This window comes from Equus quagga, chromosome 14 (genome assembly GCF_021613505.1).
Source record: "Equus quagga isolate Etosha38 chromosome 14, UCLA_HA_Equagga_1.0, whole genome shotgun sequence".
In the NCBI taxonomy this organism is placed as follows: domain Eukaryota; kingdom Metazoa; phylum Chordata; class Mammalia; order Perissodactyla; family Equidae; genus Equus; species Equus quagga.
This window is the reverse complement of record NC_060280.1, coordinates 73007347-73032679: the sequence shown is the minus strand read 5'-3', so window position 1 is coordinate 73032679 and position 25333 is coordinate 73007347. Positions and strand designations below refer to the sequence as shown.

Below are 25333 nucleotides of genomic sequence, written 5' to 3'. Positions count from 1 at the left end.
GAAAAGCTGCCTCTTTGACTTTGTGGTGAAGGTAATTTTGAGAACTTGGGGCCAGCTGAGAGATCCTTGGCTCTTTCCTGATGCATCTTTCCCATATCCTGCTGTTTGCTGGGAGGAAGACCAGACCCTGGGTGTTTCAAAGATATGGAGATGAGAGGAAAAGGGGGCAAGATCTGGAATTTTTATCATTTTTATGTTTCTCAAATATCGTAGAGCAGTGGTTCTTAAAGTGTAGTCCCTGGAGCAGCAGCACCAGCATCACATGGAGACATTCAAGATGCAAACTCTCAGGCCTCATCCCAGATCTACCAAATCAGGAACTCTGGGGATGGGGCCTAGCAATCTGCGTTTAACACTCTCTCCAGGTGATGCTGATGTGGGTGATGTTTGAGAACCCCTAGCCTATAAGGAACAAGTAGTATATTTCATATTTTGTAGTTTGAGATGTAATTTTACTTCAGAAATGAAATTTCCCTGTCATCTATGCAATTCCTGAATATGCACTGATTGTGAACACATAAATACCTATCTCAAATCAATGTGAGGGCGATGTGGTAGTTACAACTGTATCGAGTACAAGTCAATTTCTGTATCTGAAAGATGAAGAAATTAGTAATATCAATTCCAAAAATGATTGTCAAAATTACATGGCATAATGCATATCTAGAAGTTTTTTTTTTTCAAGCACTGTGTTCCTATAAAAATGTGAGTTGTCATTGGGTGTCTGGAAGTTTTTCTTACTTTTTCACTGGACTTGAGGTCCTAATACAGTGGTTCTCAACATTGGCTGTATATTATAATCACCTGGAGTATTTAAATACATTGATGCCTGGGTTCCACCCACAGAGGTTCTGATGTAATTGATCTTTGGTGCAGCCTGGGCCCTGGCATATGGTATACCCAGAGTAAGTGTTCAATAACTATTTTGATTATTATTATTATCACTTACAGATGATAATATCAAACCATGGCTCCATTATCTCCCTAATGGCAAAGAACTCAAATTATAGATGCGTCTCCCAGAAGCATGCTTCAATATTCTCGGATGTGATACCTATAGACTTCCCCTCTCTAAGATGTACTTCTTAAGCTAAAAACCTTAAGGTTTTGCTATTTTAATTGCTTCCTTATTTAATTTCTAATTTTTGTTTAATGCTCTTCAAAGGTAAATCTCATGAACTCCTTTTGGATTTGAGGAGAAATGTCTTTATACTAGTGTTTTTATTCCCATTTTCATATTGAGAAAACTGAGGTGTCAGACACCAAGTGACTTGCTAAAGGAGCACTTAGGGTCTTGCTTTACACCTGTGCTGTGAATCATGTTTTTCTCTCCCAGATGTGTTAATTTTCCTTTTATTGGAAGAACCATCTTGCAGCTTGGGAAACTTAGAATCTAATGCTAGCATTATAATACTTTACAACCAACAACCCTACCACCCAGGTCTTATCCCAATATCCTGTGCGTAATGTTGTACTAAATTTTGGCAAAATTGTTACCAGTGGGAGAAACTGCATAAAGGGTACACAGGATCTCCCTACATTATTTCTTAGAACTGCAAGTGAATCTGCAATTATCTAAAAATAAAAAGTTTAATTTAAAAGCCTTCATTAACAATATTGTCATAGATAATATATTACTGAATGTATTCTTGAAAAGTACATGTTCTTATGAACGTATTTCCCTCATGAATGAGAATATTTGAGTAAAGACTTATCAGTCTACGTTCTTATGTCCTTCAACTTCCTACCATTCTACATTGTCAGTCTACAGGTACAGCAGCTGGGTGACAAATTTAACATTACTTATAAATACCATTCCTTTACTGAAATTATATGGTTTGTTTTAGTAAAATATTTTAATTTGTTTTAAAAGTCTTTTTATATAAACATCTAAAGCCAAGCTGACTATGCCTAATGGTGAATAACTAATGATGAGTAACAATCATAGTGGTAGTAACTGATGATGATGTCGATGGTAATGACTGAGGTGATTGTGGTGGTGATGATGATGATGGTGGTGGTAGGTTAGTTTGTGCACAGCATATTAAAAAGAGGAATGCTAAATTTTTTCCATTCTCTAGGAAATGGAAGCCCTAAAAGTTAAATAAGTTACCCAAAGTCATACAACTAGCAAGAGGCAGGACTGAGCCTAAAATGCAGGACTTCTGACCACCAGTTTGTTTTCTTTCCACTAAACAATATTGTTTTGCTGTAGCTTATCTTTGTGTAGCATTTTATTATTATTTAGTAAACTTAACTTATTGACTTTTTAGAGATAGAAGATAGAATCTATTGCCTTTTTAAGTGCACTTAAAAAATTACAAAGACAATATACAAGCATTGTAGAAAATTTGAAATACAAATAAAGTAAAATATCAATTTTCCTGCTACTTGGAGACTACCACTGGTAATGGCTATCTTTCTAGATTTTTTCTATGCCTATATGTACTTATATGGGTATAAGTATATATGTACTTTTTAAAAAACATTATCTAACCTGATTTTTTAATGTAGCCCTTTAAAATACATTGTCTCATTGATTCCTATAATAATAATAACAACTCTAGCACTAACTGTATTTCTTTTCCTTAGATACAAGAGCCTTTAAATCCTTAGGATGTGGTGTGAGGACAAGAAAATCTGCATTGCCTTATAAACCTTATATGTTAAATTATTGGTGGTGAGATATTTAACTTTGTAATAACTACTATTAGAGGTAGCTAAGGTTTTTTGAATACTATTTCCATTTAGTACAAAGGAGAAATTTTCTTCTAGGTGACAATAGATTAAAAAAGCATTATATTCCCACTTGTGCCCAATTTACACCTCTTAAAGCAATAAGAAACATAGGCTACCTTGAATTACCATTACCAGAAATCAAAGTGCTTTACGAGGTAGTGCAGAATGAACACCATTCACTCAGCAGAGTGCAGATGGGAAAATTTTCGAAATCATTGATTGAAAGTTTTACTCCCATAATGATCTAATAAGATAGGCAAACATGACCCACATATTTGACATCAGTTACTAGAATAACTACCTCTTGTTTTATCAGACCATCAGATGCTCAGGATTGCTGCTGATGAGAACACAGCACACAAAGAAAAAACACTTAGAGATGAAGGTAAACATATGGTTGGAAATAGCCTTCATTAGAGACACAAGTCATGTAAGAAATATTTTTTCTCATGCAATTGGTTTAAATCTGAAATTAAATACCTGTGCTGAGGAAAAATGGCATATAGTCTCCTGGGAAATGTAGGAGATTCCTTGGTTTCAACAATCAGGAAATAAGTATCAGTAAATGAGAAAATCATACAGATTTATATCTGATTCCAAATTTACTCAAAGAGGCGTGGACAGCATGAAAAACAAGTCACTGAGACTAGGAGACTGGGGGGTCTGCTTACATATGTGTATGAGCAGACCCTCTCCTGGGATGCAGTCACTTGAGAGACACTTACATCACCTTCATTTTCTAATTTTCAAAATAATTTGGTTTCTTGTTATCCTCCAAAGGTGATCAGTTATTTTTCTTTAGTATCTTTATACTCTCATCAATTTAAATATATTTTATATGTTTCAGTCCATTGTAATTATTATCCCCTTATTGCTCAAAATTTCCTATCTTTGGTCTGTGGAATTCTCTTTAGTTTATCTCTTGAGTCATTCTGACACAATGCTATTAGTCTCTAATACCTTCCTTGCTATCTGATATGGTTTAAATCTGAAATTAAATACCTGTGCTGAGGAAAAATGGCATATAGTCTCCTGGGAAATGTAGGAGATTCCTTGGTTTCAACAATCAGGAAATAAGTATCAGTAAATGAGAAAATCATACAGATTTTCCTTGCTATCTGAGCTCATCTCATACATTTTATTCTTCGGACCAGGAATCAACCATTTCTCCAAGAAACTTGATTTCTTTTAGTGCTGAATGATGTTTCAAGGCCAAAAATTAGATGCTACAAAGGCTCATTGTTTTGGGATTAGTTATTGTTTCTAAATCTATTCAAAAAGAACTAGGAAATTTGGCCTACCTGATTTTTACAGTATCTCTTTTTAATTAGAAGAGAACAATAATTGTACTAGGACATTTTGATATTCACTCGGGCAATTTTCTTTGGTGTGATGTTTCTTTTCAATGTATCACTTGAAATCTTTTTTTTTTTAACACTAGGAAACTTTCCTTGCATTGTAGTTTTTATTTTTTATTCTGTTCCTTGATTTGTTTTCCTCCTTTGGGTCTCCTATTCTATTTAGAGTAGATCTTCTTTGCGTTGTAGCTACACCTATTACTTTCCTGTTAATTCTTTTCATTTATTTTTTCTTTTTACTTTTATCCCTCTTTTTTGCCCTTTATTTCTAAGGTATTATCTGTTGTGTTTTCTTGCTCTTCTGTTACTTCTAATTCAATCTCAATTTCCTAAATTATTTTTTCTTTTAGTTGTAATAATTTCCAGAGTTCTATTGCTCAATCTATGGGTTTTTCTAATTCAGAGTTTTGTTGTACTTTCATACCGTGTATTATTTTGAAAATGTGTTTTATCTCATTTTGAAATAATGTAATAATATTCATTTATTTGTGGAAATGTGCTAGGGACTGAATTGTGTCCCTACCATAAGCCATCCAACATAAGCAATTAAAAAACTGGACAAAATATATAAAATAATTGTTTTTAGACATTGGACAGGTGTTGCTGAATTATTGTCTGAGACAGAAGAGGAACAAATGAGGCGATCCCTGTATTAGCCCTGACTTTTTGTATGGAGATACTTTTTAGATCATGAACCAAAGAAGGTATATGTAAAGAAAGCACAGCATTGTTGATGAACTGAGACAAAGCAGACAAGAGTTTTGGGAAGTTGAAATAGATGGAACATGTAGAGAAGCATACTGAAACCACACAGAAAAAGAAATCCAGAAATCTGCATAGGGGTTCTTCTTGTGTCTTTGTCTGACTACTAAGCTACACATTTATAAGACAAAACTCCATGAAGCAAGGCAAAGAATAACTACTTGGATACTTTAAGCTAAATAATTTTCACAGCTTACCCAGTACTGTGAGATGTTTGTATTACAACCAGTCAGTAACATAATCTTCTTGCTCACCTGTGGCATTTCATAGATCCCAGAAGATTTATTTCTTAACGTTAGGCTAAATTAGTTCTAGAATAATAGTTATACTTATTATGTACTAACAAAGCTTAAGTCAAGCCTCAAAAACATCAAAGTAATATACAAGTAGCTTAACCGACTGCCATAACAAACTTTAAAATGCTTTAAAGAAATAAAAAGACAGTTAAGAGAGTCAACAATGTCCAGCATACTATCAAAAATTACTAGACATCCAGATTAGCAGGAAGATATACAAGAAAATCAGGAGAAAAATAAATAGAAATAACAGATCTCATGAAATTAAGGGTTAAGAGTTTTAAACCACCCATTATAAATTTACCCAAGGATTTAAATGAAAATATAGACATAATGAAAAGAAAAATGGAAGATACAAAAAAGAATGAAATAATTCTTTTAAAGATGAAAAATAAAAAATGCAAACGTATTGATTGGACTTAATGGCAGATTAGACATTGAAGACGAAATGGTTAAAGATAGGGCAATAGATATTATTAAAACTAAAGAACACACACACAAAATGAACAAACTCAGTAACTTGAGGAACAATATCAAGTGGTGTAATGACTATGTAATTAGAGTGCAAGAAGGAAAAGAGGAGACAGAAAAATTATTTGAAGACATAATGGCTAAAATATTTTATACTTGATGCGTGGAGACATAGATGATACGAGAAGTGCAAAAAGTTGATAATTGTTGAGCTGAGTGTTGGGTGCATGAGAACTTAGTAAATTATTAACTGTGTATATGCTTGAAATTTTCATTTATAAAGAATTTAAAAAATCAAAAGATTAAAAGCAAAAACTTCAAAACTTCTAGAAGAGAAAACAGAAAGTTTTCACGATGTTGACATAGGCAAAGTGATTTTAGACTAGGCACAAAAGCACTCACCGAAGAAGACAAAACTGATAGTTAGACTTAAAATTAAAACTTCTACTCTTTGACATAGATTATTAAAGAATTAACAGACAAGACACAGATTGGGACAAGATATTCTGTGTTGAAGGACTTATATTCAAAACCTATAGAGAACACTTACAAGTCACTAATCAAGAATACAAATAACCAGTGCTGGCCCCGTGGCTGAGGGGTTAGGTTCATGTGTTCCACTTCGGCGGCCCAGGGTTTCGCTGCTTTGAATCCTGGTGACGGACATGGCACCACTCATTAGGCCATGTTGAAGTGGCATCCCACATACCACAACTAGAAGGGCCCACAGCTAAAGTATACAACTATGTACTGGGGGAATTTGGGGAGAAAAAGTAGGAAAAAAAAGAAGATTGGCAACAGTTGTTAGTTCAGGTGCCAATCTTTAAAAAAAACACAAATAAAAAAATTAAAATTGAACCAAAAATTTGGATAGATACTTAATAAAAGAAGAATTGCAAATAGTCAAGAAACACATGAAAATTTGCTCAATATCATTAGGCATCAGGTAAATGAAATTAAAAATACACTAACGTAATACTATGTGCTCACTAGAGATGTTAAAAAAATCTGACAGTATCAAGTTTTGTTGAGAATGTAGAGCAAGTGGACCTCTCATACATTGCTGTTGGAAATATAAAATTAAACAACTTTGTAAAATCCTTTGGAAGTTTCTTATAAAGTTAAATTTGCGTATGAACAAACAATTCCACTCTTAGGTTTGTATCCAAGGTAAGTGAAAACATCTCTTCACAAAGAATTTTGTACATGAATGCTTCCTTCTATTTTATTAATAATAGCCCAAACTGGAGCCAACCACCACTCCATCAACAAGTGAATGGATAAAAAAATTTGTGGATGTATTAATACAATGGATTATTACTAATCAATAAAAAATAACATACTACTGATACACACAACAATATGAATCAATCTCAAAAGCATTGTGGTGAGCAAAAGACATCAGACACAAAAGAGTACATCCTGTACGGTTCTATTTAATGAAATTCTACTACATCAGACAAAAACAATCAATAGTGATAGAAAGCAAGTTAGTGGTTGCCTTGGCTCAGGGGTAGAGATGGTTGACTGCAAAGGTGTATAAGGGGACATCTTATGGTAATGCAAATTGCTCATCCATAATAGTTGTATTTAATAATTTATTGTATTTAAATCAGTAAGGTTGATTTAAAATGGAAAAACAGAAATCACTGACAAACAAAAATGTCCAATGTCCAACATCACTAGTAATCAAAGAAATGTGAATTAAATAATGAGATACCATTTTCAGAATCAAATTGGGTTGAGAAATTTTTGACTGATAAGATCTATTTTTAGCTAGGATGTGGGGAAAATCACTCTCATATATTGATTTAGGAGTACATGTTGGAAAACCTTTTGTGAGTACAATTCAGCAGTGTGTATGAAAAGCCTTAATAAAGACCACATCATTAGACACAACAATTTTGCTTTCAGGAATTTATCCTAAAGAAATAATAAGTGATATTTGTAAAAGTCCATATTCTATTTGGCATTGCTTATCATATTGAAAGTTGGACAAAAAATTGTCAAATAATGAAGAATAGGCAGACTTCATTATGGTTCTCCCATCAAAATGATACCACGCACCCATTAAGAATGATATTTAATTTTATTTATTTATATGAAAGATGCTAATGATATCTTTAAAATGAATAAAACTTCAAAATTTTATACACAATATGATCTACATTTGTCAGAAAACAATACTATGCAAATTAAATGCATGCAGAAAATATATGGAGCAATATGCATTGAAATGTTAACTGATTATTTATAGATTGTGGAAATATGAGTAATTTAAATTTTCTACTTTATGTTTACCAATGTGTCCTAATTTTATGAAATAAATACATATTACTTACAAAATAACTGAAAGTAAAACTAGACATACCAAATTGACCTTTTTACAACTTGGCTATTCAGTAAATTGAATTTGAGCAAATTGGCCTGTTGGTAAATTAGATTTCATTAACTGATTTTCAGACAACTGGCATGAATCTTTTAAAAGGTAAAATCAACATGATTTAATTTTTAATTTATTTACTTTTTAGGAAGATTAGCCCTGAGCTAACATCTGCCAATCCTCCTCTTTTTGCTGAGGAAGACTGGCCCTGAGCTAACATCTGTGATCATCTTCCTCTACTTTATACGTGGGATGCCTACCACAGCATGGATTTTGCCAAGCGGGGCCATGTCCGCACCCAGGATCCCAACCTGTGAACCCTGGGCCTCCGAGGAGCGGAATGTGTGCACTTAGCCGCTGTGCCACCAGGCTGGCCCCTGATTTAATTATTGATAGAAAGGAGTGAGCAACTGGGAAAATGGTGTCGTATTCTGAGATAGGGTAACATAAGAGAAGGAGAAATTTTGCAGAAAAGATAGTACTAAAATAAGTCTTCAATATATTGAGTTTTAATTGTCTGTGGGACATTCAAGTGCAGATGTATAGTAGGTAGCTGGTATTTCAGACATAAAATCTAGCCTAGGGGCTGGCCTAGTGGTATAGCGGTTAAGTTTGCATGTTCTGCTTCAGCAGCCCAGGTTTTTCAGGTTCAAGTCTCAGGCGCAGACCTACACATCAACCATCAAGCCATGCTGTGGCAGCATACCACATACAAAATCGAGGAAGATTGGTGGAGATGTTTGCTCAGAGTAAATCTTCCTCAAGCAAAGGGTAAAAGGTTGCCAACAGATGTTAGTTCAGGGCCAATCTTCCTCACCAAAACAAAAAAAAACCCCCAAAACTAAGGAAATCTGAATAAATTATTGATCTATAAATTTTGCATCTATGTTCGTCAATGATATTGGCTTGCAATTTGCATGGTCCTTGTCTGGTTTTGTTATCAGGGTAATGTTGGCTTCATAGAACGAGTTAAGAAGCATTCTATCTTCTTCAGTTTTTTGGAATAGTTTGAGAAGGATAGGTATTAAGTATCCTTTGAATGTTTGGTAGAATTCTCCACAGAAGCCATCTGGTCCTGGACTTTTGTTTTTTGGGAGATTTTTGATTACTGTTTCAATCTCTTTACTTGTAATTGGTATATTTAGATACTCTATTCTTCTTGATTCTGTGGGAGGTTGTATGAGTCAAAGAATTTATCCACTGCTTCTAGATTATCCAGTTTGTGGGTGTATAGTTTTTCATAGTATTCTCTTATAATCCTTTGCATTTCTGTGTTACCCATTGTAATTTCTCCTCTTTAATTTCTAATTTTATTTATTTGAAGCCTCTCTCTTTTTTTTTCTTGGTGTTTCTGCCTAAGGGCTTGTCAATTTTGTTTATCTTCTCAAAGAAGCAACTCTTAGTTTCACTGATCCTTTCTACTGTTTTAGTCTCTATTCCCTTTATTTCTGCTCTAATTTTTATATTTCCCTCCTTCTGCTAACTTTTGGCTTTGTTTGTTTTTCTTTTCCTAGTTCTGTTAGGTGTAGTTTAAAAGTGCTTATTTGAGATTATTCTTGTTTGGTGAGGTAGGCCTGTACTGGTATGAATTTCTCTCATAGAACTACTTTTGCTGCATCCCATAAGAGTTGGTATGTTATTTTTTTCATTTTCATTTGTCTCCAGGTATTTTTAAAATTTCTCCTTTGATTTCTTCATTGTTCCAATGGTTGTCCAGTAGCATGTTGTTTAGCCTCCATATATCTGTGGCCTTCTCTGCTTTTTTCTTGTAGTTAATTTCTAGTTTATAGCATCGTAGTCAGAAAAGATGCTTGATATGATTTCAATCTTCTTAAATTTATTGAGGCTTTCCTTGTTTCCCAAAATATGGTCTATCTTTTTGAATGTTCCATGCCACTAGAGAAGAATGTGTATTCTGCTGTTTTTGGATGGAATGTTTTATATATATCTATTAAATCCATCTGCTCAAGTGTAATATTTAAATCCACTATTTCCTTCTTGGCTTTCTGTCCGGTGATCTATCCATTGATGTAAATGGGGTGTTAGGTCCCCTACTATTATTGTGTTAATGTTAATTTCTCCCTTTAGGCCTGTTAATAGTTGCCTTATACACTTTGTTGCTCCTGTTTTAGGTGCGTATTTATTCATAAGTGTTATGTTCTCTTGTGGAAAGTCCCTTTTATCATTATTTACTGGCCCTCTTTGTCTCTCATTGTCATTTTTATCCTGAAGTCTGTTTTGTGTGACATAAGTATAGCAACACCTGCTTTCTTTTGTTTGTCATTTTCTTGGAGTGTCATCTCCCATCCCTTCATTCTGAGCCTATGTATATCTTTAGAGCTGAGATGTATTTCCTGGAGGCTGCATATTGTTGGGTCTTGTTTTTTAATCCATCCAGGTATGCTGTGTCTTTTGACTGGAGAATTCAATCCATTTAAGTTTAGAGTGATTATTGATATATTAAGGCTTAATACTGGCATTGTATCTCTTGTTTTTTGGTTGTTCTGTGTTCTGTTGTTCTGCCTTTTTTTTTTTTTTTTTGAAAATGAGAGCTCATTTATTTATTTATTTATTTATTTTTTGCTTTATCTCCCCCAACTCCCCCGCACATAGTTGTATATCTTAGTTGTCGGTCCTTTTAGTTGTGCATTCTGCCATTTTATTTTGGAGGTTTCTGCGGAGGATTTCTCATTTTTCTCTTTTTTTTATTAATTGTGGCTCTGCTCAAATTTTTTGGTGAGTGGTTTCCTTGAGGTTTGTATAAAAGACCTTGTAGATGAGATGGTCCATTTTCTGATAGCCTCTTATCTCAATTAGCTTAAGCAGCTTCCATCTCTCTCATGTTCCCCTTCTGAGTTGTTGTTGTTACAAATTATTCCGTTTTGTGTTGTGAGTTTGTGACTCTTTTGAAGTGTTTATAGTTGTTTTGATGCTTTTCTTCCCCTTATCTTTTAAGTTATTACTAAGTATGTTATTTCCCTGTTCTGAAAGAGAGATGCAGTTTTCTGATTTTGTCTATTTATCTCCTTGCTCAAAGCTTTGTAGACCTTCACCTTTTTGTGTCAGGTATGAGGGAATCCTTCATCATTTCTTGTAGGGGAGGTCTAGTGGTGATGAACTCCTTCAACTTTGTTTATCTAGGAAAGCTTTTATTTCTCCATCATATCTGAAAGATATTTTTGCTGGATAGAGTATTCTTGACTGCAAGTTTTTGTCTTTCATTGTTTTGAATACATCATTCCATTCTCTCCTAGCCTGTAAGATTCCTATGAGAAATCCACTGAAAGCCGGATATGGGTTCCTTTGTAGGTTATTTTCTTCTGCCTTGCTGCCCTAATATTTTTTCTTTGCCATTGACTTTTGCCAGTTTTACTATTATATGCCTTGGAAAAGGTCTTTTAGCATTGATGTAATTAGGAGTTCTATTGGATTAGTGTATTTGTAAGTCCAATTTCTTCCTCAGGTTTTGGAAGTTCTCAGCTACTATTTCTTTGAACAAGCTCTCTGCTCCTTTCTCCTTCTCTTCGCCCTCTTGAATGCTTATAATCCTTGTTGCTTATCCTAGTTGAGTCAGATATTTCTCGAATAATTTCTTCATTTTTAAAAAATCTTAGTTCTCTTTCCTCTTCACTTGAAGTAATTCTATATTTCTATCTTCTAAATCACTAGTTCTTTCCTCCATAACATCAGCCCTATTTTTTAAGGATTCTAGATTACTTTTTATTTTATTAATTGTGTTCTCCATATCCAGAATTTTTGCTTTTTTTTTTTTTATAGTTTCAATCTCTTTGGCAAAGTATTCCCTATTCTCATTATTTTTTTCCTGAGCTCATTGAACTGTCTTTCTGAGTTTTCTTGTAACTCATTGAGTTTCTTTATGACAGCTATTTTGAATTCTCTGCCATTTAGATTGTAAATTTCTGTGACTTCGGGGTTGATTTCTGGAGAATTGTCATTCTCCTTTGCTCTGAATTGTTTCTGTAGTTTCTCATGGTGTTTGATGAATGAATCTTTGCAGGGGCATTTGTGAAATTATCAGGTTGCAGATACCACCTGCTACAGCTGGAGGGAAGCAGGAGCTCTGTTTCTGACTCCATCCCACATGCTGGAAGTTGTAGGGTATTCTTGGCACTTGCACCAGCATTCACATGGCTGTGTAGATTTGCTGCCACCTCTTAGGGTCATGCTGGTCACTGTGCTTCATGGATGGGGCTTCCTCATGGGGCCTGAGCCTGGGTCACTCCTTGGGACCACAGTGGCACTGTTGGCTCTCCCACCAGATGGAAAAGTGATCATGCAGGGGCTCAGGGCTGCTGCTACCTGTTCCCACGTCATGCTGAGGTGTGCTCCCACTTTCAGGGCTGCAATGGTACTACGGACATTTGTTCCAGCCAGGAAATCGTTTGTCTGGGTGCATAGATCCACCACCTCCTCTTTCTATGGTGGCACTGGCTGTTGTGCTTGGTGAGTGGGCCTTCCCCACAGAGTCCAAGCCTGGGCCACCCCCTGGGACCATGGTGGCACTGTGGAATCCTCCACTGGACAGGAAAGTGATCACACAGGGGCTCAGGGCTGCTTTCACCTGTTCCCACAGTCATGCCAAGGTACACTCCCACCCTCAGGGCTACAACAGTACTATGGGCTTTCACACCAGCTGGTAGAACAGTCACACACATGCACAGGGCTACTGGTGGGCCAGAGAGTGCTCACCTATCTCCACCACCTCCCTTGGAGTATTCCATCCACCCTCAGATGTATAGCTGCATGAGTCTCTCAGGTATACTCTTGTACTGTGTGGATGTCCTCCATTGATCAATGAATGTCTATTTAGTTGTATTTTGAAGGGGGAAAGATAAAGGGAACAGCTCACTCTGCCATTTTGCTGATGTCACTCAAAAAAGTCAACTTTTAATGAAATCCTGAGGTCTTCTTTACCTCCAGGTCCCTGTAAGAGTTTATGATAGTTAACTATTTTTATCCATTTGTAAGTTACATGTAGTTGGATTAAGACTAGGCTTTGGATTCATAAGAGACATTGTGGACACAACAGAATTCTAAGTGTAAATCTACAAATGAAGCACCATTGTTGTGGAGAATTGGCTGAAAATGTCTCAGAAAGGTGGTTAGGCAAGCAGACATTGATGTGTGCACACAAATAGACATAACAATTGGTGCAGCTTGACAAGAAGCTGGATTTCTGTCTTTGTGGTATGATTTCGTAAACTTCTCATGAGAAGCTCTGATCAAAAACATAGCTTACCCACTTGTTCCCTGAGGCTTGAGTTTCTCTCAATAAAGAATTTTTTCCCTTTGACTAAAAATATCATAAATTCTCTGTAAAAGGATTTGGAGTATAGGTGGACACATACCAGTTCAACTAGTCCCTGTACAAAGGAGTTTATCAGATCCCTTCCTGAGAGCTCATTTGAAAATTGAGTATTTAAAGTAGCTGATTTTAGCTATTCAACATCAGAAATGCTTGTGGGCAGTGACTTTCATTGTGTGACTTGTGATTTTATAAAAAGCTTTTGTCTCTCTAACTTGTCAGTAAGTACAAAATCCCTCCATGAGAGCCAGTGCTTATGGTGAAGCTATTGTCTGAAGCAAAGGAAAAGCGTACGGCCTGGGAGGAGTGATACATTAAACAACATTCACCTATTGGTCCATTAGAGTAGCTGATATTAACAGTGCAACTCTGACCAAAGTCTTTCAAGTCTTTTCTCCAATCCCTTCATAGAGAGACCTTATCTACCATCCTATTTAAAAGCAAAGCCCACACCCTTTTGTTTGTTTGTTTTTGCTCTTATTATCTAAAATGTCACGTAACTTACTTATTTCTTTTATTTCTTGTTCTGTATTCCCCCTACTAGAGTAAAAACTCAATGAGGGCAGGGACTTTGTTTTGTGTAGAGGTTTATGTGCAGCCCCTAGAAGAGTGCTCGGCACATAGTTTCTCTATTAAAATTTGTTGAATGAATCAATGAATTTCACTCTGTTATTCAAGGGTAAAAAAATGGCCTTCAGGCTTAGAATTCTAGACTTTCCTTGTTGTGTTTCTGGTGTACTTTTCCAGACTAATTCCTTTTTTCTTTTGAAGATTCACTCAGGTTGTTGCATGTATCAATAGTCTACCCTTTTTATTGCTGAGTTGTAATCCATTGTGTGAATATACCATTACTTATTTAACTATTTTCCTTTGATGCTTATTTGGGCCATTTCCCAAGAGGGAAATGTTTTTGGCCATGATGAATGAAGCTGCTATGAACTTTTGTGTAGGATACATTTTGTGGACATTTGCATTAAATTTTTAGGATATCTGACTAGGAGGAATTGCTGGGTCAGTGGGTTTTACTTCATGAGATACTACCAGTTTTATAAATATTTATACCATTTTACATTCCCACTAGCAATATAAGAGCATTTTATTTGCTCCACATTCTTGTCAACATTTGGTATTGTCAGTCTTTTAAATTTTAGTTGTTGTAATGGTTGTGTAGTGATAAATTGTTGTGGTTTTAAATTTGCATTTCTCTAGTAAGTAATTATTTGAGCAACTTTCCATATGCTTATTGCCCATATGAATATCTTTTGAAGTCTGTTTAAATCTTCATCCATTAAAATTTTCAAAGTTCTTTTATTAATTTATTTTAGGAGTTCTTTATATAGTGTAGATAAGAGTCCTTTGACAGATACATGTGTTGTGAATATTTTCTTTCTGATTGTGGCTTTCCTTTATACTTTTTAAATGATGTATTTCAAAGAGCAGAAGATTTTAATATTGATCAAATTGAATTTATGGTATTTTTCTTTTATGGAAAGTACTTTTTATGTTTAAGAAATTCTTCTTCCTTTATGGTCTTGAAGATATTCTACTGTTTTCTTCTGTAGGCTTAACTTGTGCATTTAAGTCTCTGATCCATCATGAATTAATTGTGTATGGTGTGAAATAGGGGTCGAATATCATTTTTATTTGTATATAGACATCTAGGTGTTTGAGAATCATTTCTTGAAAATAACTTTCTTTTCCCACTGAATTGCTTTAGCAACTTTGCAAAAAAAATCAGTTGACTCTATATAATGAGTCTATTTCTGGGCACTATACTCTGCTTTGTTAATCTATTTACTTGTCCTTACTTCACTACTACACTGTTTTTGTTTCTGTAACTTACTTTATGTAATTCTTGGAGTCAGGTATACAAGTCCTCCAACTTTCTTCTTCTTTTTTTTTTTTTGAGGAAGATCAGCCCTGAGCTAACATCTGCTGCCAATCCTCCTCTTTTTGCTGAGGAATACTGACCCTGAGCTAATATCCATGCCCATCTTCCTCTACTTTATATGTGGGACGCCTATCACAGCATGGCTTCCCAAGCAGTTCCATGTGTGCACCTGGGATCCAAACCAGCGAACCCTGGGCCACTGAAGCAGAACGTGCAAACTTAACCTCTGTGACACTGGGCCGGCCCCTCCAACTTTCTTCTTTTTCAAAGTTGTTTTGGTTAGTCTAGGATATTTGCATTTCCATATAAATTTAACAATCATCATGTCAATTGTTACCAACATGTTTGCTGGTATTTCATCTGGTATTGAATTGAATCCATAGACAATTTAAAAATACTTAGTTTCCCAATTCATGAATATGATATATCTTTCCATTTACTTAGATTTTCTTAAATGTTCTTTAGTCATATTTTATAGTTTTCAGCATGGAGGTCATGCATGAATTTTGTTTAATTCTTAGATATTTCATTTTTTTGCTAGTTTAAGTGGTATTTTAAAATTCCATTTTGTAATTATTTTTTGCTAGAATGTAGAAGTACTATTAATTCTTATATGTTAACCATATATTTGATGACAATATTAATTTACTTTTAAATTCTAGTAGTTTATTTATTGATTTATCTTCTATGTACACTTATGTATCTTTAAATAAAAATGGTTTTATGTCTTCCATTTCAACCTTTAGATGTTTTATGCAAACAAAACAGAGCGACAAAATTTATACTGGGAATCTTATCTAAGAGGATTTAGTTCGAGAGCACTAAATCGCTGGAAATTCAGTTAGGAGCAGTGTGCAGAGAGGTGTGACTGTAGAGAAGGGATAGTTGATGGGAACTTTGGATTCAGCATGTGCCACACAATGTCATTTTAGTCAATAATGGACCACACATAGGATAGCGATCCCATAAGCTTGGGACCACATATCCTAGGTGTGTAGTAGGCTATACAATCTAGATTTGTGTAAGTACACTCTATCTTGTTTGCACAATGATGAAATTGCCTAATGATGCATATCTTGTAATGTATTACCATCATTAAACAACGCATGACTGTGTATCCTTGACATTTTGACTGATAGATTGTAGAGACTGACTTATGTTGTCCTTCTTGGAGATGGTTGAGAAGCTCAACACTTATTTTGCGTGTATGAGGAAGATTGTCCCTGAGCTAACATTCATGCTAATCTTCCTCTATTTTGTATGTAGGATGCAGCCACAGCATGGCTTGATGAGTGATGGGTAAGTCTGTGCCTGGGATCTGAACCCATGAACCCTGGGCTGCCAAAGCAGAGTATGTGAACTTAACCATTACACCACTGGGCCAGCCCCTCAACACTTTTTATTATTGAGTTGGCTAGAACTTCCCAGTCAGTGTTGACTAGAACTTGTAAAGTGGACATTCTTGACTTGTTATTGACCTTAGGATGAAAGAATTCAGTATTTCACTTGGGTATGATGTCAGCTGTAAGTGTTTCATAGACATCCTTTATCACATTTAGGATGTTCCTTTCTATTCCCACTTGTGGAGAGTTTTTTTCTTATCATGAGTTAAGTATTGATTTTTATTAAATACTCTTTCTGCATCTATTAAGATGATTGTATGGTTGTATTCTTTTATTCTACTAATATGGTGAATGATACTGATTGATATTGCAAATGTCAATCCATATTTGTTCCTCTTTTCCTACCATCACTTGGATTATTTGATTTTTTTAAAAAATTCCATTTTAGGTCTTTTATTGGGATTTTAGCTGTAATTCACTGCACTACTTTTACTGTATTATTTTATTATGTTTTATAGTGCTGTCGGTTTATATATTTTAATTCTGTATATCTTATACATCCACCATAAATTATATTTTTATTGCTTTAAGTAGTCAAAGAAATTGACTTCTCAGGAAACTTAAAGAAATAAAAAAATAGCCTTTAATGTGTACCCACAAATTTACCATTTCAAGTGTTCTGCATTTCTTTCTCTAGATCTGAGCTTTCATCTGGAATCACATACTCTTCCTCCACCACATTTTTTTTGTCAAATAGGCTTATTGGTGATTATTTCACATTTTGTTCACCTGAAATTTTCTTTATTTCTTTGTTTTGAAGGAAAATGTTGTGAGATATAGAATACTAGATTGATGGTTTTTTCTTTCAATATTTTAAAGATGTCATTTTATTTTCTTTTGATTTCCATTTTTTTAACAAGAGGTCAGTTATAATTCCTATTTTTGCTCCTTTGAAAGCAAAGTACCTTTTATCTTGGTTGCTTTTAAGCTACTTCTTTATCTTTAGTTTTTAGAGTTTGAGTATGATTTGCCTAGCTGTGGTACATTTTGTATTCATTTTGTTCATGTTTCCCTGAACTTTATTGTTTCATGGGTTCATGTATTTCATCGGATTAGGGAACTTTTCTTCCATTATCTTTAAAAACATTCCTTCCTCCCAATTCTCACTCATCTCAGCTTTTGAAACTCTGATTACATATGTGTTGACTATTTAGCAGAGTCCTAAAGAGTTTGGTTGCTATGTTTTCAATTTTTTCCTATCTGTATTTTAGTATGGTTAACTTTTATTGATTTGTATTGCTTTCAATGATCCTTTCTCTGGCTGTGTCCAATCTCCTATTAAGCCAACTCAATGGGTTCTTTCTTTCTAATATTATATTTTTTAGTTTTGATTGTTTTGAAATTTTCCTTTAGTTATTTTTATTTTTTATGTCTATTGAAATTTTCCATCTGTTAGTCAATTTTGTATTTCTTTCAACTAAATTTAAATGAATAACTAAAGTAGTTATTTTAAAATCTTTGTCCACTAATTGCAACATTTAGGTCACATGTGAATCTACTTTCATTGAGTATTTTTCATCTTTACTATGGGCATACTTTCTTGCTTCTTTGTATTTCTAGTAATTTGTTTTTTCATGGTACTGGACATTGTGGACATATTGTGGAGACAGTGGGTTGTGTTATTCTTCTCTGAAGAGTGTTGAATTTTGTCTGGGATGCAGTTATTTTTCTAGTAGATCTCCTTGACCTGGTGACACTTGGATTTAGCCTTTGCTGTGATGGGTCTATTCCGGTTTTGCACTTAGCCTGAGGGCTTAGTCCTTACCCCTAGGGTATGGATTTCAGTGGTCTTATCTTAATGCCTGGTTTGTTCATCAAAGCCTCTCCACTCTCACTGGGTCATAATTCTAATATTTCTCTAGTATTCTTTGTCCTCTGTGATCTCTGTTTAGGTGTTAATCCCCAACAATTGTTACCTCCTACACCTATGCAGTCTTGCCATGCACGTACCAAATTTAGGATACAGCTAAGAACTCCAGGGAGTCCTTTATGCAAATACCTGAGGGCCCTTTTCTTCGGCTTCTTCCTCTCCATATCTTGCCCCACAAACTCCAGCTCTCTTAGATCCCTGAACACTGATCTTTCTTTATTCCACTAATTGAGACTGTTGCCATTTACTTGGGCTCCACTTCACTATTTTTGGTTTGGAAATTGCCCTTAGGGAGAAAGTTAGGATAAATGTGGTAGTCACTTCATTTTCTTGGTTTGTCTCAAGAATTTCATCCCTGTTCTGTCTGCTTCCCAAAGCTTGCAAATAGTCACTCTGAATATTTTTTTCCAGTCTTATAATTGTTTACGGTCAGAAGGTAAGTGTGATAATGGCTACTCTGTCATACCTGAAATAAGAAATATCTTTGATTACCCTTTAATTACTTATTATTTGCATTTGAGCCAAGCTGAAGGCCACATGGGTTCACGGACTAGCAGAGATTGGAAATCAGGAGAGTTAAACTAGATCCGTGACCTTGGGCTAATTAATGGCTTTACTTCTTTGGATCTCCTTAGTGTCTCTGTCTGAAAGATGAGGGTAAAGATTAGTTTTGTGGATACAGAAGTTGCCAGCTTTGGAAGATTAAAAAAATTATAGCTACCATATTCATACCCATAGAGATTCTGATTCAGAGGGTCTGAGTGGAACCCTGAATTTCTTTCTAATGAACACTGTAGGTAATGGTGGTGCTCAGCTATATATGGAAATTCTGGATTTTATTATTTCCTGAGTCTTTCAGGTCTAAAATACTATGAGTGTTTGGTCTTGATGTTAAAGAGTGTAAGTAAAGATGTGAGAGATTGATACCTAGGATAGATAATTTTTGTCAAGGTGAGGTTGGCATTGCAGGGTAGAAGACAGAAAAAGACAAAAGCAAACCATAGAGGAAGAACAAACTTGCATGTGTCCCTGCATTGAGCATCTGATCTGCTAGGCTTCAATTTGAGAGCACTGAGAAGCTAGAAAGTCAGTAGAGAGAAGTGGTCAAAGAAAAGAGGGTGGAAGGCAGGGACAGTAAAGGGAATTTTTATTAGTTAGTAGTTTAGAGAAATGTTGTTCTTGGCACAGGTTGAGAGCAGTTATCTGACAGGTGTTCTTTGTTCCCATTAAACTTAAACTCCATGAAAAGACAGGGGAGGCGATACAAAGAGGTCTCCTTTCTTGTCTGAGCTGGAAGCAGAGCACTTATTCCTGGAATGAATTGGAATATGAATAAATTATCTAATGTCCTATCCTAAATTATAATAGGTGGTCCTGTGTGCCAATCTTTCCTTGACCTAAGGACTTCCTTTTACTATAGTCATTGTATATTTATTTGTAACTTTCGAAGAGTTTATCAGATCCAGTAGACAAGAATCTTGCTTTGTGGATTTCAGTAACTCACATTAGGAGGAAATGTAGTGCAGTAATTATGATTCAGGGGCATGGAGTTAGACAGACCTAGGTATGTGGGCTTTAAAACATATTGTTTCTGTCAGGGCCTTACCTTTAAATGGATATCATTGTGAGGAATAAATAAGGATGTATTTGTTCAGTGCTTTTAACAGATCTTGGCAGCCAGAAGTCAGTATAAGGGATCTGTGTCACGTACATTATTGGAATTGTAATGATAATTTTTTTCACAATGATTTTTCTCTTAATAGTACTGGATAAATGTTTGCTGAGAGAATTTGTCTCTAAAAGCCAAACCAAACACTACTGAAGGTATAAACAAGCATTTCTTCTTCCTTTGGGAAAGGAATCTCTGAGGAAATGGTCTTGATGGAGTCTGTCTTTTAATAATCAGCCCCCTGAGATCTGTAATCTTAATAAAACACTTTAATCTCCTGTATCCACTGGTGAGGAAAGGATCTTTCTCTTTCCTTGTATCTGGAGGGGCTTTTGGACAAATTGACAATTGGAAATCATGCTCTTCTTTGCAGAAGGGGCTACAAGATAAATTAGAGGTTCTGATCCTTTGATTCTGACTGGGAGGAGAGAGTTCTGAGCTCAAAGCTGCCTTTTTCTATTCACTATGGTCACTTTCCTTTCCAGGACAGTTGTGGACACGAGACAGTAGAGTATAGCATTTTGGCTCTAAACTAAAGGAAGGTGAGTGCCTGCTTGACCCTGGGCAGTGGTGTAACATAGTTGTTACAAGTGCAAACCATGAGAGTCAGACTGCCTAAGTTCACTTTCTGGCTGCCACTCAGTTATTTTGGGACTTTGGGCTAGTTTCCTAATTAAGCTGTTGCATTTGCAAAATGGGATAACAATAATATTGTCACACAGCTCTTAGTACACAGCCTCTCATAGTAACCACTTAAATAAGTGTTAGTTAAAAAAATTGGTCATTTAACCTAAAGCCACTTGAGCTAAAAGATCTTGGAAAAATGTGACTTCACCTTCTTGATCTGACAGCAGTAACCCAAGGTAGGAGTTCTAGGCAGAGTCTCAGTGGCTTCTGCCAGTCAGGACTCTCTCCAGGGAAGAGGCCCAGCTTTCAGCCAGTGAATCAGAGGCAAGAAAGAGAAGGACATAGAAAATGTGCTGACAAAAATCTAGAGACATCTATCTTATTTTTGAATCCTTTCTCTAGAAGCACTAGTTTTCATGCTGGAGGCAAAGTTTAGCCTCACATTGTTCTCTGGAAGAGAAAGCCACTTGGGCTGTGAAGATTGATCCATAGCAAACAGTAACAACCTTCTTATCATACCAAAGTTCAAATCTCTCTGTGTGGATTCCATTGTCAAAAATTGCGGGTGTATACTCAGATGGTGGTGGTGGTGTTTCTTTCTTTCTAAGTGGTTTTCTTTTCTTGTCCCCATAGACTGCCCCTCCTGTGTTCGTCTCAAGAGGAGAATGACAGCTGAGAACTCTTCTGTGACAGAGTTTATCCTCGCAGGATTAACAGACCAGCCTGGACTCCAGATACCTCTCTTCTTCTTGTTTCTAGGTTTCTACATGGTCACAGTGGTAGGGAACCTGACCTTGATAACACTGATTGGGTTGAACTCTCACCTGCACACCCCCATGTACTTTTTCCTCTTCAACCTCTCCTTAATAGATTTCTGTTACTCCACCACCATTACCCCCAAAATGCTGAAGAGTTTTGTCTCAAAGCAGAATATTATCTTGCATGCAGGGTGTGTGACTCAACTCTTTTTCTTCTGCTTCCTTGTCATCTCTGAGTCCTTCCTCTTGTCAGCGATGGCATATGACCGCTATGTTGCCATCTGTAAACCACTGGTGTACACAGTCACCATGTCTCCTCAGGTCTGTTTACGTTTAGTGTTGGGTGTGTACGTGATGGGATTTTCAGGGGCCTTGGCCCATACGGGAAGCATAGCAAGTCTGACCTTCTGTGCTGACAACCTTGTCAATCATTTCATGTGTGACATCTTTCCTCTCCTTGAGCTCTCCTGCAACAGCACTTATGTGCATATACTGGTTGTCTTCATATTTGTGACCACTGACATTGGAATGCCCATTGTCACCATCTTTATCTCTTATGGCCTAATACTCTCCAGCATTCTCCACATTCACTCCACTGAGGGAAGGTCCAAAGCTTTCAGTACATGTGGCTCCCACATAATTGTGGTTTCTCTTTTCTTTGGTTCTGGGGCCTTCGTGTATCTCAAACCACCTTCCATTTTGCCCCTTGACCAAGGAAAAGTGTTCTCTCTGTTCTATACCATTGTGGTGCCCATGTTAAACCCATTGATCTATAGTTTGAGGAACAAGGATGTCAAAGTTGCACTGAGGAAAACCTTGGGAAGAAAAATATTTTCTTGAGAAAGGAATAAAATTTGAGAAAGATACAATGCTTTGTTTATTAGTGTTTTCAATGAGGGGTCCAGGTTCCAGGTTTTTTCTCTCTTATAGGAAGAGAATTTTACGTCTTTATGTTTGTATTAGTGTTTAGTGCAGGTCTATTTTCCCTGTTTCTTGACCTACCTTGACTATTCTAAGATTATTTTATCCAAAGTTTCCTACAATCATTGGTCATTTAATCTTGAACAGGCCTTATAAATCATTTTATATAACTTCCTCATTTAACAGACACTGGAGACTTAGAAATATTGTATATGTTTTCCTGGGTCACACAATTACGTGATGCCACAACTGGGACTGGAATCCAGACACTTGAATTCCAATGTACTTCTCTTTCCTTTATGCCATGTTTTCTTGCTTCATTGCTGCCCTTGCAGATTTCATTTTGAAAGTACAGTACACTAGCATATTAAAATCTGATTCTATTTATAGTAAATTAATGTAACTTCTCAATGAATAACTTTTGAATATTACACTTTTCTTTCACGAGGATAGGAGGTGAAAAATTTTCTTTCTTCTTTTTAAAGATTAGCACCTAGGCTAAGAACTGTTTCCAATCTTCCTTTTTTTTTTTTAAGGATTAGCACCTGGGCTAACAACTGTTGCCAATCTTTTTTTTTTTCTGCTTTATTAGTTGCAGGTCCTTCTAGTTGTGGGATGTGGGACACTGCCTCAATGTGGCCTGGCGAGCGGTGCCATGTCGGTGCCCAGGATCCGAACCCTGGGCTGCCGCCGCAGAGTGCGCGAACTTAACCACTGGGCCACGGAGCCGGCCCCGAAAAATTTTCTTAAGTTGATCTTGGCCAAATGAGAAGCGAGGCAAATGAAGAGTGTGGGTGGCAAGTATGTGGCTCCTAATAGCAGGTAAAGCATGGTAATTCCTGAGGTCATGTACAGACCCCTAGGGACCCAGCTTAGTGTATTATGGCTTCTATAGTTTTAAGGTTATAAAGATACCGAGTGGAAAATTTCATTCATTATTTCAAATCTAAGATGTAAGAATTTAGAGCTTTTTTCTACAGGTTGGTTTGTTTGTTTTAGCTATGATGAAGAAATCTGTGGCTCAGGATAATCACTTAAGGGTCTGTAAGTTCTAAAGGAGGAGTAAATAATTTGGGGGATCTAGTTAGTTATCAAGGCAGCACCAAGCAGCTGATTATCAGCAGAAGCAATTCACTGAATTTTAAGGACTACAGATTCCACTGATCTTCTCATACAGGCATATGTGGGAAAGGGTAATTCACTGCAGGACAAGGTTATGAATCCACAACTGAAAAAAAAAGAAAGGAAGACAAAGAAATCCGTAACATTGGGTAGAGAGAGGTATAGATCATATCAGAGCACTTTGATCTCGACGACTTAGTAATAAAGAAAGTTTCTTTGGAAAAGCACTACTATGTTAAGTGCTGGGCAGACGCTTTGACTTAGGAGCTTTTCTTTGGGAAGGTTCTTTTCTTTGGGAAGGAGGGAAGTTTAGATGAGGGTTTAGTTTTTTCCTTTAGTATCACACAGATCAAAGAGGGTGAAGCTACAAAACCGAGAGTGTCGGGGGAAGATTTGCTTTAGTCAGTATGGAATAGGTAAAGAGAACTGAGTTCAGGAGAACTGTGGGTGTATGTCAGGTGGGTGAGGTGAATAGGCCACATTCAGTAGGTAGTAGAGGAAACAGCAATTTGTGAGGTGTACAGTGGAGTTGGTTATCCTGGCTCAGTTGTTATTAGTTGTGTGATTTGAGCAAATGACTTAATGTCTCTAAATATTAATTTCTCTATTTTTAATACAGAGACAGTGATTTTGATTTTGGAGGGTTTTTGAGAGAATTGAATACCAGGCACTTAATGAATCTTAGTTCCTTCCCCGTTGGAACTCCTTCACCCAGTTTCAGCACCTGCTGTAGCTTTTGTATGACCTGACGCAAATCAATTCACCTTCCTAGAACTCTGCTTAGTCATGAGAAAATGGACTCTTCTCTTTCACTTAAAAAGTATATTAAATTTTATTAAAATATATTAAAATATTTTTTTTACTAGGTAATACTTGCACATGGTAAAAAATTAAGCAATATAAGTGGAGATTATACAGCAAAAACATGTCCGGCTCCCATCTAGGCATTCCATTCTTGATACTTGATGCAACAATTCTTGCTAATTCCTTATGAATTCTCTTATATTCAAACATATATCTCATATATGTATATATATGTCTAGTGCCTCTTCTTGTTTTAAAGTATTACAAAATGGTATTTAAGAATGATTTTTTCAATAGAAACAGCTGAGAAGTGGATGGGACAGAGAACTTTTCAGAGGTAAAAAGAAGAGGAGTCTATCATAGAATAGGCATGGGAAAAGGTATGAGAGTTTGTGAGAAGAGGACAGAGAGCAGAGGCCTCCTTAGCCTTTGAAAGGTCACTATCGGTCCAAACCCTGTAGCCACAGGGTAACATTTTGGTCTTCTGATATTCTGTCCTCGCTCCATGGTTGCACACCTCCATCTCTGGTTGATGCAGTGATGAGGTCAGAGCCCTTCAGAGCTGAGAACGTCAGGGTGGCAGGTATTTGTAAACCAGGACACTATTTTAAACATGTTTATTTATTTATTTTAATAAATGAGGTGCATAGTTTCCCTTTTTCTGATTCTTGAAGCAACTTCTACTTGTTGTTGCAAATTTGGAATATAAGAAATATATTAAGAAAAAAGATTACCTATACTTTGGTGTGGTAGTTTTCATGATTGGTCAGAATTTATCACTCACCTAATAGTAGTATGCATCCAGAGACTTGCCATGGTCTCATAGAAGTAGGCTATATTTTCCTGCTCTGTTGATTGTCTTTTTGCCATTTGTTCCATCTTGGCTAATAGGATATTAGCAGATATGATATAAGCAGGTGCATGGGATGTGTT

General features: G+C 36.0%; 1 protein-coding gene across 1 annotated transcript; it reads left to right on the top strand.

The window, feature by feature from the left end:
- Nucleotides 1-21457: 21457 nt before the first annotated feature.
- Nucleotides 21458-22393, top strand: LOC124225241 (olfactory receptor 8B12-like). The gene has a single exon (XM_046637786.1). The coding sequence runs from the start codon at nt 21461-21463 to the stop codon at nt 22391-22393; it is 933 nt and encodes a 310-aa protein (XP_046493742.1). The 5' UTR covers nt 21458-21460.
- Nucleotides 22394-25333: the final 2940 nt, after the last annotated feature.